General features: G+C 39.3%; 1 protein-coding gene across 2 annotated transcripts; it reads left to right on the forward strand.

Moving 5' to 3' along the window:
• The first annotated feature begins 6,450 nt into the window (after positions 1 to 6,450).
• Positions 6,451 to 14,725, forward strand: LOC310701011 (uncharacterized protein). 2 transcript variants are annotated; one of them, XR_014522888.1, is made up of 5 exons: positions 6,451 to 7,635; positions 7,736 to 7,768; positions 7,860 to 7,886; positions 12,330 to 12,433; positions 14,500 to 14,725. XR_014522888.1 is itself a non-coding variant. In XM_083490972.1 (5 exons), the coding sequence occupies exons 1-5, from the start codon at positions 7,540 to 7,542 to the stop codon at positions 14,620 to 14,622; spliced, it is 414 nt and encodes a 137-aa protein (XP_083347098.1). In that variant the 5' UTR covers positions 6,451 to 7,539; the 3' UTR covers positions 14,623 to 14,725. The 2 variants fall into 2 exon arrangements, 1 of the variants encoding a protein (XP_083347098.1); XM_083490972.1 differs by having other exon boundaries at positions 12,299 to 12,433.
• Positions 14,726 to 16,317: the final 1,592 nt, after the last annotated feature.

Consider the following 16,317-nt stretch of genomic DNA (forward strand, 5'->3'; position numbering starts at 1 on the left):
TTCCCATGATGTTGCGCTCTCTGACATTTTATCTTATGGAGCATGGTACATTGCACCAAATGAGAATCCAAATGTAAGATCAAGTAAATCAGGTGGAATCACTGTATATCTGCCATCCATTTGGCATTGCTGTAGGTATCTGAGTCCTAGTTGGCTCCTTTAGTAAATGGGTGGCAAAGGAGTAGTGCATGCAGAATAAGGCTAGGCTGCTGTTTTCAGAATTTCCCCTAGTTAGCCCTTCTTAGCCAAGTAAAAACCAGTTTCTCGATTAGCAGACCTCAGTCTCGGACATTATTTCTCAATTCAGGATATAAGAAATAAATGAATGCATCAGTTTAGTTGTGACAGGTATCTGATGAGAAGATATAGGAGAGGATAAAGGTTATGGGTGCATCTCGGAGACTAGAGAATTTGAACAAACAGGAAGGGATGGTAAAGGAGTAGACGAAATAAAACTTGCATGATCCCTTTGCTTTACCAAAATAGCTAAGGAACACAGTCTGTAGACAAATTGGGCAACGTAGTGCTTTTCTTTAACAATTGGAATGTTATCTGCTGCTGCAACTAGACGACCAGGGAAAATACTTTGGATAAAATATCACTCTGAAATAAAAATTGTTTTACTATTAGCACTGCAACAACTCCACTGAACCCCAAATATACAGTAAATTGTGATCTTTGTTTACATAAGGGGAGTAACTCCCTGTTTATGTAGTTGGAAGCTTCAGCAGCCTTTGTTATGGTGGAACACACTATTCTCTTGGACCATTTATGTGTCAAGAATGGCAGTACAGTATCTCTGTTCTTTTTGCCCAGTAGGACCCAGAGGATGCTTATTGTGGATTATTAACACTGTCACCATGTAACTTAGTATGAACATACTGGTTAAGAAAATCTAATCTGGGACTCACATAACCTGATGGATCCTGTTTTCCTACATCATCCCATGCTACACTTGTGGTTGGGAAATCTAGCATGGATCTTTATGCTATCAGTGCACCAAATTAGGACAGTGATACCTATGAACAGGGCACTTACCACTGTTCCCCCTAGCCTATCCCATTGATCCACTTTCCTACTGAGGTGAGGAAAACTTTGCTTGACTGGTTTTGCCAAAGTGGTTAATTTTAGTGGGTGGTTAATTTTAGTGGGACGCATTTCGTGTTTTATGTGAACTGCTTTGTACATTTAGGAACCAGACTTTAAAGTGTTTTAATTAAAAAGGAGTTGTATCCAATGTGAATCATACTAAGACTAGACCCTCTGAAATTAATGGGCAAGATAAACTTATGTTCATTCATTTCAATGACTCAAGAGTATAATTTAGCTTGATACAACTCAAGGAATGAAGCCAAATGTTGGAAGGCTCAGGACATACAAAATTAACTACGCATTGTGTGAAGAAGTAGTTTAACTTATGGTATTTTTAATTTAAATTGAGATTAGACAAATTCATGATATCAAATGTTACTCGACATAATGGCTATTTTGAGTATAATATCAGAAGCAGCAATTCCCTGAATGCCAGATGCTGGGAAGCACACAACACTCACATCATGCCCGTGGGCTTCCCATAAGCATCTGGTTGGACACTGTGAGAACAGGAAGCTGGATCAGTTGTGCCTTTGAGCTTATCCAGCTGGACTCTTCTTATATTCCTCTTCTGAATTTCTAGATGGCAAGTACTTAGAGTCATTAGGGACAGGTCCATATCTCAGGAAACTGCCTTACAGTGGCTCAGACCCATTCATCCACCTAGCTCAGTATTGTCTATGCTTGCTGGCAGCAGTTCTCCAGGGTTTCAGTTTTTCCTAGCCCTACCTGGTGATGCCAGATATTGAACATGAGACCATCTGCATGGGTTCCACCAATGAGCTGCAGCCCTCCCCTCTTCCATTTCATTTCCCCCTAAGCCCACTTTAAAACCACTCATCAGCATGTTAGATAAGATAAACAACCCTTGTGCATAGATGGCAAATAGGTTTCTGTAGAATTCAGGCAAATGTCTTTCTCCCACCCTGTCATGAGATTCCAGGTGAGCTGGGACCCTGCACATACAAGCATTGCAAGCCAGATTTCTTTTTATGGACTTCAAAATGATCCTAAGGTCTGATGTTCTCCAAGACGGGCCTGTCAATTTTTCAAAGAAAAAAGTGTAAACATTAATCCAAAACTGGAAGCAGTGTTGGTTCACTGAAGATGCAATCGTTAACTGTTCTTCTATAAGCTTACATATCAACTGATGGTCAGTGACAGTGTAAACTGAGTTTCAGAATACAACACTTCCAAAAGGGAAATCTTTAACTCTTCGTATGTTTATTTTTATCCGTCATTTGGAGAAGGAAGAAAATAGGAGAACAAATGACATTTGCAAGGAGTTACCTTTCAATTTCTCCTGTAGCTTGTATATATGCACAGAGGGAATTCATATTGCCTGGAACATGAAACATGGTATATCCTCAAGTTGTCCATTACAAATCAAGGATATCATGGCTGTTTTAGGAATGATGCATGATGGGAAGAGGGAGGCCATTTTCGTGATCAGTGGAAGTCAAATATCTGTCAGGTGCATTTATGCATACTTATGTGCCTGGGATATATCCCAAAATATTCCAGGGAACTAAAAGGTAAAGGTAAAGGGTCCCCTGACCGTTAGGTCCAGCCGTGGCCGACTCTGGAGTTGTGTGCTCATCTCGCTTTATTGGCCGAGGGAGCCGGCGTACAGCTCCCGGGTCATGTGGCCAGCATGACTAAGCCGCTTTTGGTGAACCAGAGCAGCGCACGGAAACGCCGTTTACCTTCCCACCAGAGCAGTACCTATTTATCTACTTGCACTTTGACGTGTTTTCAAACTGCTAGGTTAGCAGGAGCAGGGACCGAGCAACGGGAGCTCACCCCGTTGCAGGGATTCGAACCGCTGACCTTCTGATCGGCAAGTCCTAGGCTCTGTGGTTTAACCCACAGCGCCACCCACGTCCCATGCCAGGGACCTACTTTTTGTAATAACAAAAATGTAAAAAACAAGCAAAAAACCAGTACTATTGTGTTACAGGTTTTTACCATTTTGGAAATTAGCTTTTTCCCTTTGTGAATTCTTTTGCCTCTAGCTTAGCAGTTGGATTTTTGCTCCAACTTGAGCCATGCTAGACTTCCACGCATGGCATTCAAGCAAGGGCAGAATTTTACTAATTTCCTTTAAGAAATCACTTGCAAAATTTGCAGAATTATGTTCTAGAGAACTTGGTTCAGATGGGTAGGTTTGTATCTAAGTTGTTGGAGCACAATAGGGTTGTCAGCTTTCCTTTGCTTAGGCCACAATGCAGACCTCCCGCCACTGCTGCATCTCCTGTGCTGTTGCACATGGCCGGGGCAGAAGGTGAGCATTAGTAAGATCGCTGAAGCAGCCTGACGTTGATGCAGTGGCCAGGCCACCATGCAGCTACAGTGTGACCACCTTGGGATCTAATGAGCTTGGCTGGCTCAACCTTTTCCCCTCCCTGCCTCATGAATGCCCCACTTCAGAGCCTTCCAAGAGCAGGCTGCAAACCAATAACACTCTCACCCCGCCACACATTTAGTGATGCCCTCACTGATGGTGTGATGCTTGCAGCACTCTGTGGGTGGTGGGAGGCCAATATAGCTAGGAGAGCTGGCCAGAGGGACACCTCCGTCCAAACCCACACCCACCAAGTGCAAGGTGGGGGTTAGATTGCTCTGTTACTCAGAGCACTGCAGGCATTCGTGAAGATAGACCTACCCTATCTTTTAAATTATTTCAAGTTGACTTTTACTGTGTTGAGTTGCCGAAGATAAGAATGTAAGATATATCCTCCTTATCCTCATGCGTTTTGTGCTAGTCCTACTCAGAGTAGATCCATTGAAGTTAATAGATAAATTAACTTCTGTGTATTAATTTTAGTGGGTTTATTCTGAGTAGAATCTTGGAGCACAAGGCTGCTGTCAGGAGAATTTCAGTACTTATATCAATATGTTGTTTTACAATTCTTACAAACAATTGCTAGTCACATCTACTAAGCCGAATTTGCTATTCATTTTTGTTTCAAATTGAGATTTATACCACACCCTGCAAGAAAATTATCAGGGTTTGGTATGTATTGATCATTGTTATTGTCCTACAAATAAAGAAGTATGTTTTTGTTTTTACTGCTCCTGTGTTTCTCATGAATAAGGGTAATCCAGAATTGATTAATGGATGGCCTTCCATTTGGATTTATTCATAAAATAAAGAATGGTCTTATCTGCAGTGAGGTACCTTTAAACTTCTGTACACTAAACTGTAGACTTTGTTAGTTATATGCTGCCTGTTTTCAGTGTTTTGTTCTTTGAACTTCTAATATAGTTTCTGTAATTTGCTTTTTTATAATCAAATTGTGGCAACATTGTTTTTGCTCTTGCTGTTATTTGATCACAATCACATCTTTTGGGATAGATTTTTTTCTGCCTCTGGTTTTCTACCGGCTCCTTCATTTCCCTCCTCATTCTTCGGTAACTGTTCTTGGATAGATTCCGGTTTGAATTATAAAAAGAAAAAATATTGCATCTAACAAACATTTCTTGCGATTATGTACTTACATTTCAGAGTAAAAGACAGATAGGTGCTTCCAAGGAGTAATGGCGGGGTGACAATCCTCCCTCTCCTAAAAACCTACAAAAAAAATGGAAAGGAACTCATACCAACACCACCCATGGCCCATTTCACTTATTACATTTTCCCAATCTTTATTCACAGAGCTTGCAAGCATGACATGTACAAGTACAGTGAAAGGCATAATTCAAAGTGTTGCTTTAAAGCTAGGGAGTGCTGAAAGTGCACCTTCTTATACACCGGGCATCCCCAAACGCGGCCCTCCAGCTGTTTTGGGACTACAATTCCCATCATCCCTGACCACTGGTCCTGTTAGCTAGGGATGATGGGAGTTGTAGTCCCAAAACAGCTGGAGGGACGAGTTTGGGGGTGCCTGTTCTACACAAACCTACCCAGTTTTTAAGAGCTTCGGAAGCCGCCGTGCTCAATCCCCTCTTCATGCGTTACATGCAGAAAGAGGAAAAGTGGCACGCAGTGATCCCCAAGGCCTGCCTTTGCTTTAGTTTGGCCATCTGAGTTGGGGAAGCTTAGGTGCGTTACCTTCTTCACATGGAGATTTTGACAGATTCTGGAGCCCTGGGAAATCAAGGCACTGGGATCCTGAGAAGCCTCTTGATCAACACAAAAAGGCTTCCCTGCTGTCAACCAAAGGAGCAGTGCTGGTAGGAGGCATGCTTCATGGGGACAGGGCCAAAAGCTTGGCCATACAGCCTCTCCCTGCTCACTTTCTCTCTTTGTGAGTAACACATGGAAAGGGTCTCTGAGGTACATTTGAATGGGCACTCAAGATAATAAAATAAACAAGGAAAGGAAAGTAGAACAGCAGCATTAACATTCACCATAAAATATAGCACAGGATATAAAAGTCATCCAATGAAACAATTCACCTTGCGTGATAGATTTAAGAACAGCAGTATGTCTATACCACGCCACCTTGGTAAGGGAAAATTTAAATCAAAATATATTTGGGAAGGAAAGAAAACCTAGACTAACTTATTGGGAATATGTGGTTAATTTTATGAATCTTTTCTAATTCTCCCCTTAAAAGGATTTCTCAGAATCCAGTCTTTATTTTTCCTTGTGTTAACTAAACATTTGTAGAGCACTTGTGAGTTTCATTTCTTTTATCTGGGCTTGATCCAGACATATCTTTCTGCAAAACGAAGCGCTCCTTAAATTTGAAGAAGAGAGTCAGAGCATCATTATGACATCATATATTTATAAAAAAAATTAGTGAGAAAATCAAGGAAGAATTATTTATTTTTGATTGACTTCAAAGATGCATCTGATAATATGAAAACAAAATAGCTAAAATCACCCTGCCTTCAAATTATTCAACAGAGACAGTTAAAATCAGTGGGTAAATTCTTGGAAGTTTAAATCACAAGGATTAACAAGTCAGAGGTTTCTTCTCTTCCCCTTAATCATTTAACGCACAATAGAAGCACTGACACAACAGATATCAGATAAGTTCACCATTTAAGGTATTCCAGTTAAGGGATGTAACTTTAAAATTATTATTATTATTATTATTAATAATAATAATAATAATAATAATAATAATAATAATAATAATAATAATAATTTATTATTTATACCCCACCCATCTGGCTGGGCTTCCCCAGCCACTCTCGGCAGCTTTCAACAAGATGTTAATATACAGTAATACATCAAACATTAAAAGCTTCCCTAAACAGGCAATTCAGATAATATTATACCAGTTTGAGTGACCCAACTACATTATTGGCTACTCCTGTTAAGATTATACTAGGCCCTGCTTGCGGATTTATGCATTTAAAAGGTACAAACAACACACTCACATCAACAGGAACTTCTTCAGGGATAAAGGCGGGTTCCTTGCTCCACCCCAGGAAATCTGCTCAGTCTTGTAGGCAAGAAGCAAGCATAGAAACAGGGAGACATGGACAGAAAGAGGGAGGTATTCTCCTTGCGACAACTCTATGGGTGTCAGACAGAGCTTTAAACGAGATAAATGCTATAAAAAGATAAAGTGAAGAAGGCAAAAGGAGCAGAGGGTGATGAGTTTTGTCTTCAAGTTATTTTTCATTTGGCATGTGTCACAAGCCTAGCAACTTGACGGATTACGGATTTTCAAAATTTATAAAAATGCGACATGCGTAGAATGCCTTATCCATAGGAGAGAGAAGACAGGTTCTGCAACTTGCACAGCCCAGCAAATTCAGCCCAGCAAATTCAGGGTGGAAAGGTAAGTATCTTAGAAGCAAGACGAACCAATTGTTCTGCAATTAGATAGGCTCATTTTGAGCAACCTGCTTCGTCACTTACTCAGGTACTGTGTATAGTGAGCACCTTGACAACTTATCATAGTGGTATATATCAAGTTTTGGGACCTAATATGTAATCCAAGTTCTTCAAGACAGCACTTGCAAGCTTCTGTGATATTAATTCAAGGTGCAGTTTTGCCAAGCAGAGTAAGAGAACAAGAGTTCTTCAGTTGTGATCATAAGAAAATTCCATGATGTTGTAGGACACAGTTTGGAATCAAGCGAAATGCTGTATCTTCAGAATGAGGCTGTATACATGCAACAGTTTTTCAATATTGGGTGGACGTTTCAACTGGAAGAATCTACTAAGTATGGAAAATGCACCTACTTTCATCAAGATTATACACTGATGGCTTCCTATGGTGACATTATTCAATCATAGTCAATTTTATCACCGTGTTAAAAGTTAAATAAAATTTTCCCTGTCTGAAGGAAAACCACAAACACAGATGACTCATTTCCAAATTTACTACAACTAAAATGTACCGTTACCTTAGAAGAAGTGGAAATGGCTACTGAGTTTCGGTTCTGAGACGAGTCTTTCCCCCACTTCTTGTGAAAAACGGAATTTTGAAAAAATCTAAATTTAAAGGAGTCTCTCTAGCAACTTTGCTGGCATCAAACAGAATGAACTCCACAATGCTGTCTTATGTGGCTTTTTGTTGTTTGAACATAGTGAACCAGTGCAATGTCAATGAGTTCAGAAATAAAATAATTAGCCTTGTAAGTATATACAGCTTAATATTATTTTTAGATTACCATTATTTTCTATTTACAAAATGATCATAGTTATAATAAAATTGTTATAATATTGTCATTTCAGAATAACAGTAAAACCTGCCTGAACAGAGAATTTGTAAGTGTACAAGTCTTTTTTTGCAAATATTATTTTTACAAATATTTGATCCATGCTGATCTTTAATGCTCATTTTTCTCCACCTTTTCAGGTAAACTTAAGTCTTCCTACTAAGTGGGTAAGAAAACAATTCAAACACTTAAATTACAAAAGCCTTGAAAGATTGAAGCCCTTGACTTATATGCATTGTTGTTCTTAACAATTTATTATCACCTGTTTAAAATTCTTGCAAGAATGAACAAGTTAATACCAATAATGTTATTAACATGTCTATTCAGAATTGTTATTAATTAGCAGAAGATGAGAATGTTGTTCCCAGATTAGTTTAAAAGGTGTAAGAGCATTTTTAAAAATTATAATATGTGTAAGAGTGTCGTCGTCATCATCATCATCTTGAATAAACATAAAACTTAACTGGTTAGACCTGGATTTAATCTTCCACAAACAGAAATGCTTCTTCTGTTTCACACAATGCTTTTGATCTAGCAGAAGAATGCTGCTGATGGAGAGGGGTAGATGATAGCTGTCAATTTCCCCATTTCCCTTGCAGCCTCCAACACCTCCCACACTGCTCCAGAGATCCCACCCTGCCGCTCTGAGGTTCTTTCCACTGGCGGAAGTGAACTCTAGATCCAATCTAATAAGACAGACCGCCCCTCCAACAAATTATTTTATTTATTTATTTTTTTAATTTCTATACCGTCCTATACCCGAAGGTCTCAGGGCAGTTCACATAAATTTATTGATATACCACTATTCATTGAAAAAAATGAGAGTGGTTTACAACATAAAACCATACAATCAAAACCAGTAAACACCAATGAAAATTATTGGCAACTTAGATATGTCATACAGACTGCATGCACTTACTCTGCTTTCAACATATACTGTACATCTACAATATATATTCGTGTTGATTTTTTTAATATATGAAAGTGGAAGCAGTGGATTCATTAGATTTCTTTTCCAGACAGCTGTTGCAAACAAAAAAACAAAAACAACCATTATCTGGATCTGCTAACCAACTATATCAAAATCAACACCTTTCTTGAAATTGCAAGGATGAAATTTGCAAATGAAATTTGAACATGTTATAAATTTTGGGTTATGAAAAGATTAAGACAAAGGGGTCTTAAGAAGTGAAATGTGGCCCAATGGCTTTTGTTGATCGTTCCAGCATGAAAAGTGTATGGTTCTGAAATGTGAAATATGCATCAAAGTGAATAAACTAGAAACTGTGGCAGTTTTTAAGTTTCACAGAAATCAACAGTGCTGAACTCCTCTTATGAATAGTACTTAACAGTGCTTAATCTGGATGGATCATACTGTATCATTTTTGTAATATGTATATGTTTAAATATATCTAAAAAAACTACAGCCAAAAATGCATAAAACATGAAACACAATTCCCTCTTGCTCCCTACAAATGAAGAAAAAAATCTAATATTTACAAGAAAACTGTCGGATTTTGTCAACCTGTCATACATTTTAAAAAAATAATCTCTGAGTGACAAAGGACTAGACCATGTTTTTCAAATGGATTCTCAAAAATATATGTTATTTCTAAATTATTATTTTTTGGTTTGGCTAATTCAGATTCAGAATTATACAACTGTTTTTGGTTTTGGTAAAGAAGCTTTCAATGCTCTCTTGAAATCATTTTAAATACTGCATTAAACTGAAGACTTGTAGGTAAAATGACATAACATACTAGGTTTGGATGTGAACCATTCCCCCTGCTATGCCTTGAGAACTGCATTCAACAGATGCACAATCTCATCCTATGCAAGTATTTAATTGGAAATAAGATCCATTGGGTTCAATGGGGTTTACTGCTAAGTAATTAGGCAGATGGTTTCAACCCTAGAGGCTAGGCTTTTAAAAACATTTTTATGGCAAGCAGATGGTCCACTCTGTTCTAAGACCATTTTCTCATGAAGGAACCGTAGAGAGCTGTTTATCAGGCTGGAAATGTTATATGGGATAAGTGCATGAACGATCCAGTGTCTGCTGATCACCTACCTCCTTCTTGGAAACAGAAATTCCTTCTCCGATGTTTATAAGACTGGCATAGCATAGCTTATTTTGGGAGTTTGTTGCCTGACTGAACAAATACATGGGAGCCCAATTTAAAGACATATAAGTTGCCATGATTTGAGATTTTCAGAATAAAACTTAGGTGGCCCCTAGGTGACCTATGCACTTTTACATTAAGTATATTAGACATCATATATATATATATATATATATATATATATATATGCAGGTTTTGGTGTCCTCGGGTGTCTTCCCGTGTAAAAGTTGGGGTGTCTAGGCGACGTTTCGACGAGGTCTCACTCGTCATCTTCAGGCTGGTGCTTTCGGCTTCTTGTTACTGGAACAGAGCGGGATCTCAGTGTTTGAGTTCCTATAAATACTGTAGAGGGGTGTGGTGTATTGCCTCAAAAGTTCTGGGCAGAGGGGAAGTTCCCAGGCTAGTGTTCTTTTCTTCTTTTGTTCCTTAATTACTTGAGGGATATCTTGAGTGATTTCTTGAGTGATATTCTGAGTACCACTTAGGTGGGTCATTAGGTGTGGATTAGTTGCTAAAGCCTTCGTGTCTTGACCTCTTGAATTTGTGAAGAGTTTTTCTGGGAAGATGGCTGTACTGCACTTAGTTGTGCTTTGGCTTGCAACTAAGTGCAGTACAGCCATCTTCCCAGAAAAACTCTTCACAAATTCAAGAGGTCAAGACACGAAGGCTTTAGCAACTAATCCACACCTAATGACCCACCTAAGTGGTACTCAGAATATCACTCAAGAAATCACTCAAGATATCCCTCAAGTAATTAAGGAACAAAAGAAGAAAAGAACACTAGCCTGGGAACTTCCCCTCTGCCCAGAACTTTTGAGGCAATACACCACACCCCTCTACAGTATTTATAGGAACTCAAACACTGAGATCCCGCTCTGTTCCAGTAACAAGAAGCCGAAAGCACCAGCCTGAAGATGACGAGTGAGACCTCGTCGAAACGTCGCCTAGACACCCCAACTTTTACACGGGAAGACACCCGAGGACACCAAAACCTGCATTCCTGTACCCGTGAAAATCTACGAAAACATATATATATATATATATATATATATATATATATATGCATGCAATAGCATTTAACAATCTGTCTCCATTACACTTGAGACCAGATAATTTTATGTTCTTACATATCTGGTTTCCCTTTGCCCTTTAAAATTTATAGAAATAAAGATCAGGCCAGGCAGGGTGAAGGCTATAATTAGTTATGACATCAAAACCCATAACTGGTCAGTTCAGAAGTCAAATCTGAACAGTTGAAAAAACTATTGAGTGGCTGACTTGGTTGCAACAGCAACGTCCCATGTGCATTCCAAGGTTGGGCACAGCACGCTTCTGTTGTGGGTTTTTTTAAGGTAACCAGTCTAAAAGTAGCTACCACAGGGAAGCACAGGGTCTACGAAGGAACTGAACACAAATTACATAACGTGGACATAAATCACATTAAAAATGTGAAGAATCCTCTCAGAGGGCAATAGTACGTCATCAAGAAAACCTGTTGTTCTATGGGACTTTCTCTACCTTGATTTTTAGCTGTGCCACCACTCTATCAATCTTGATTCGTAGTACTGGCACTGAGTACTGCCTAGAGAGTGACAGGTTATCATAAAGCAGGAGCCACAGCAGTGATTTCAGGTCCATGGACTGGACCCCAGCGGTAGCCACAAACAGGAGCCAAAAGTCAATTTTTAAAAAAACAGGAAGATAAAAATAAAAAAAGTTACAGCAGGCATCCCCAAACTCGGCCCTCCAGATGTTTTGGGACAACAGCTCCCATCATCCCTGGCCACTGGTCCTGTAAGCTAAGGATGATGGGAGCTGTAGTCCCAAAACATCTGGAGGGCAGAGTTTGGGGATGCCTGAGTTACAGGATTTGTTAAAAGTTCAACCAAGATGATGCTGGAAGAAATAAATGGGCAGACAGTTATGAGTTCCAACAGAGCAAGTCTGGCCATCCCTAATTGTTACACAGTGAGTTAGGCCTCCGCTCACTTAACCATTAAGGATGGCTGAAATATAAACGCACACTAATAATACATTTGACCATGAATGACAGTGTTAGCGATAAAATGGTAGTTTTATATTATGAAAAGTATGCCACAATTTCTGATCGAATATATATGCATATTTCAAGTCCTAATCACAGTTTTATGCAGTGCTTTTTTCTGGGGGTGTGGGAACCAGGAGGACACATACTCCTAAACATTTTGTGAATCTTTGTACTTTTGTCCATTCACTGTGTTTATTTTTCCCAATTTGAACTGTAAAATGGCGAAAGTACCCCTAATTTTTTTATTTTTTTATTAGAAAAAAGCACTGGTTTTATGCCATTTTCTAATATAAAGGATGGGGTTATTACTCTAGTTTATATTCTGTTAGCAGAACAGTATGTTTTACACAGTTGTCATTGTTATAAGTGCATTTGGTTTTGATGTTAAAATAGTACTTATGTTTCTCAGACTGGTTGTAAATGGTCATGTCTTGATAAAGGATTTGAAGCTATTCAGAATCTGAAGCCAAATTCCAGGTGTGCTGAGAAGATTAAGAACCTTAATAAACGCTATACACAAATCAAGCGGAAACAGGCGTGCAAGGTAGGTGGTGTATTCCTATAAATATAAAATACATACAAGAGTTTATATATTTATAATGCTTAACAAACACAGCTACATTATTATTCACCATTTGTATTTCTAAGTCTTGCCCTTATTATCTTTCTAATTTCTATTTGGTTCTACACTTATTAGCAGTTCATACAATTCTGCGACAGTTTTCGTATGAAATCTGGATCTCTGTATTAATTTCTCAAATGGGGTTAATTTTCTAGGTTTTTTTTTCTTTTAATAGGTTTTTTTTTTTACTGACGAAGTAACATTTAAGAGTTTTTGTCACAGTAGTAAACTGAAGACAGTAAAAACGTACAAAAATAAAAGCCACCCAGGAAATGGCCTCTTCAGAAGTGGCTCTCCCACTTAGCCTTCTCAGACTGCTCACCTAGTGTCATATTTGTGGTATTTTCCACATGAGGTAAAGACTTTTCTGTTCACCCAAACCTTTTACACATTTAAGGAATTTGGGTGTCTGTTTTTTTAAAATCTATTTTTAATTTTAAAACTGCTAAGTGTAAAAGAAATCTATTATCTTAATAACTAGCATCCTAAGGAAGGCCCACATGAATTCCAGAACAGTGAGATAGTCACCAATAACGCCTGTTCATATGGTTTTGAAGGACAAAGATGGTGTTCTCTCTTTTTAAAAAAATGATTTTTCAGGTTTATACCTTTCAAAAAATTTACAGTCATTTTAACATTTCAAACTTGACTCTTTCTGAGGTTCCTTAAATTTATTTTTAATATTTTCTGCATCTCCAAATTAACTTAATTTGTTAAGTTGAGAAAGATGGTGTTCTCAATAGGTTTGAGACACTGTAGTGGGGGGAAAGGAGCGTGATGGTCTGTCATATTGAGTGTGTGAAGTCCTGGCTTCACCCTCAAACCACTGGTTCCAATAAGATGCTAAATACAGTATATGGGATTTATGTAAACTGAAAGTGGTAAAATCACCATGGTGGGCAAAGGGAAGGCCACTCTGATAAAACTACCCTTCCACACTTTCCATAAATGCAGCAGCTTGGTCCTATTATTATTCACTCAGAAGTAAGCACCAAGAAGTTCAATGGAACTTATTCTCAGCTAAATGTGTAAAAAAGAACAACAACCTGTTGTTTTACCTACCTATCATAAATCCCATGGACCATTTGATTCCCTGTCTTCAGAGAAAGAATGTCCCTGCATAGTGAAGTTTTATTGTGTTTTTCATATTTTGCTAGTGGCCGCCCAGAGTGGCTGGGGCAACCCAGTCAGATGGGAGACATGCCATATTTTTCCGTCTATAAGACGCCACCATGTATAAGACGCCCCCTGGTTTTGGGCAACAACCAACCGCCAGTTCACCAGTGCCCCCCCAAAAAATTTTTTGACATTATTTCTTTTTGGAAAAAACCTAGTCTTCTACACAGAAAAATATGGTAATTAATGAATTAATTAGTTGTTGTTGTTTTCCACCAAAACTGTGTATGCCTAGTGATTATGCAGTTTTCTAAACACCAAAATCATGCACAGACTGAGCAATTGTATATTCCCTTTTCCAAAATACTTCAGAATGCTTCACATCCTTTCAACACCTCTGCAAAGCTGTCTCATGTTACCATCAGCATAGTGCAGATGGGGACTATGACTGAAAAAATGTGACCTAAATCCACTTGATGCCTTTTTTCTCTACATCCAGAGCTGGAAAGCAGTGCACACACAATGTTAGTCACAATCTATATTGATCCTGTCATTTCTTATGAAATGCTGCATTTTGATGCATCTTTTCCCCAACTTGTTTCGATCAGAATTGAGAAAAAATCCTCTAGGTATGTTTTAAGCCGTACCCAGTTTTGGAAAGATTGTGGGTGGATCGAGAAAAGAACCTGGGAACTTCCTGACTGATAATCAAAGGCATTCATCACTACATCACACTATTTCTGTTTGCTTTTGCTAAGCCAGGAAGGCAAAATGAAAAGCACTTGAATTTCCGTGTGCAATAAATCTGTCCTTTAAACTTGCTTGATAAAATGTATTAGACCATTCATCATGTTTTTTTCCCCCTTCCACAGCCTGTAATCTGCAACGCAATGTGTGACAACTCCACTAGCGGAGATACGGGAAAATTTTTCAGTGAGGCTATAGAACATCTTCAAGCAGTAACACAGGAGAACATGAGGTGGATATCAAATTAGTATTTACTGTATTTGACACATAAGGCCATACCTTTCAGTAACTTTCTGTAAAACTACAGAACTGCCATATACGTGTGCAGAGAATAAAGATTTTCATATGTTAGCTTTTTACTCCTTTTTTATTTTCCAAATTATTGTGCCAAGAGCTTTCTCAGTAAACAGACCTAGGATACGCCAGGTAACTCCCTGTGGAACGCCCTCCCACCAGATGTCAAAGAGAACAACAACTGCCAGACTTTTAGAAGACATCTAAAGGCAGCCCTGTTTAGGGAAGCTTTTAATGTTTGATGTAGTACAGTATTTTAATATTTTTTTGTTGGAAGCCGCCCAGAGTGGCTGGGGAAACCCAGCCAGATGGGCGGGGTATAAATAATAAATTGTTGTTGTTGTTGTTGTTGTTGTTGTTGTTGTTGTTGTTGTTGTTATAACTTGCATATTGAGCTTCCATCATGATCTCTTTGAAAAAGTTTGAGGACCTCTTGAAAATAATCAATTTGCACAATGATACTCTTTTCTAATGAGAAACCCTATTTTAAAGGGCATTTCTTGACCATAACTGTCAACCTTCCCTTTTCTTTGGTGGGAAATTCCCTTATTCCAGTGCTGTTTCCCACTGCTTCCCACTGCTATCCCGGATTGTTAGATATCCTGTAGACTGTCCCAGGGACAGGTGAGGCTGCTGATCCCTTATTTTCAAATCTGAAAGTGGACAGCTATGTTCTTGACTGAGAGTTTCACAACCTGATTCTTCCAGACAATGCCTGGAGCAGGGGTCTCCAAGCTTTCCTTGCCTCAGGCCGGGGGTCTCCAGGGATGATTGCGCGGTGGGCCAGAGGGCAGGGGAGCGCATGCCAGTACATGCCCACACATGCTATTTCCGGCACACTTCCAGGTCAGAGGAGGCCTGTGCGCATGCACGCCAAGCTATTTCCAGTGCTCCTCTGCCCTGGAAGTGGATCCCTGCGCCGCGCCGTGCCGGTAAGAGCGGGTGGCAGTGGGCAGCAGTGGGGGTCGCCGCAGGCTGGATAAACAAGTCCCTCGGGCCTTATTCAGCCCCTGGGCCATAGGTTGGTGACCCCTGGCCTGGAGTTTACCTGGATTACAAATACACCAGAAGCCAAACTCCACACGGGGCAGAATTCAACTTAGTGCTAAGAATATACTGTCAACACAAGCATTTTTTATTGCCCAACAGAATGATCTTCCTCTTCTTCCCAGTGCACTGATCTGGGGATTCTCCAAACTCTCCAGAGCAGATTTGGGAGAGAAACGGAGGATGAGGTGAGGGGGGGGGAGCCCTGTTGCACCAGCACCTTGAACTGTCTTCTACTAGTGGAATGGGTACTTGGATCGGGACCCAAGCATTTTATTCATAATGTTTCATATCCTCCAACATTCCTCAGATGAAAATAGGGACATTTCTCACACACACCAATTCCTGCCCCGCCCCACCCCCAGTCTACAGAGCATTTCCTATCAGAAGTGCTACCACCACTACACCACTGGGACACAGCACAAACACCCTCCACCATCCTGAGAAAACTCCTTAATCCCGATTTAATTTTAATTTTAATTATTTATAGTTATTATTTATTTTTATTATTTATTATTTTATTCTGTGGCATCTGTCCCAAATCAAAACTCTAATAACCCAATGCTTGTGAATCGCCCAGATAATACTGCTCATAAAGTTCA

Source organism: Podarcis liolepis (genome assembly GCF_965112155.1).
Source record: "Podarcis liolepis genome assembly, chromosome: 2".
Taxonomy (NCBI): domain Eukaryota; kingdom Metazoa; phylum Chordata; class Lepidosauria; order Squamata; family Lacertidae; genus Podarcis; species Podarcis liolepis.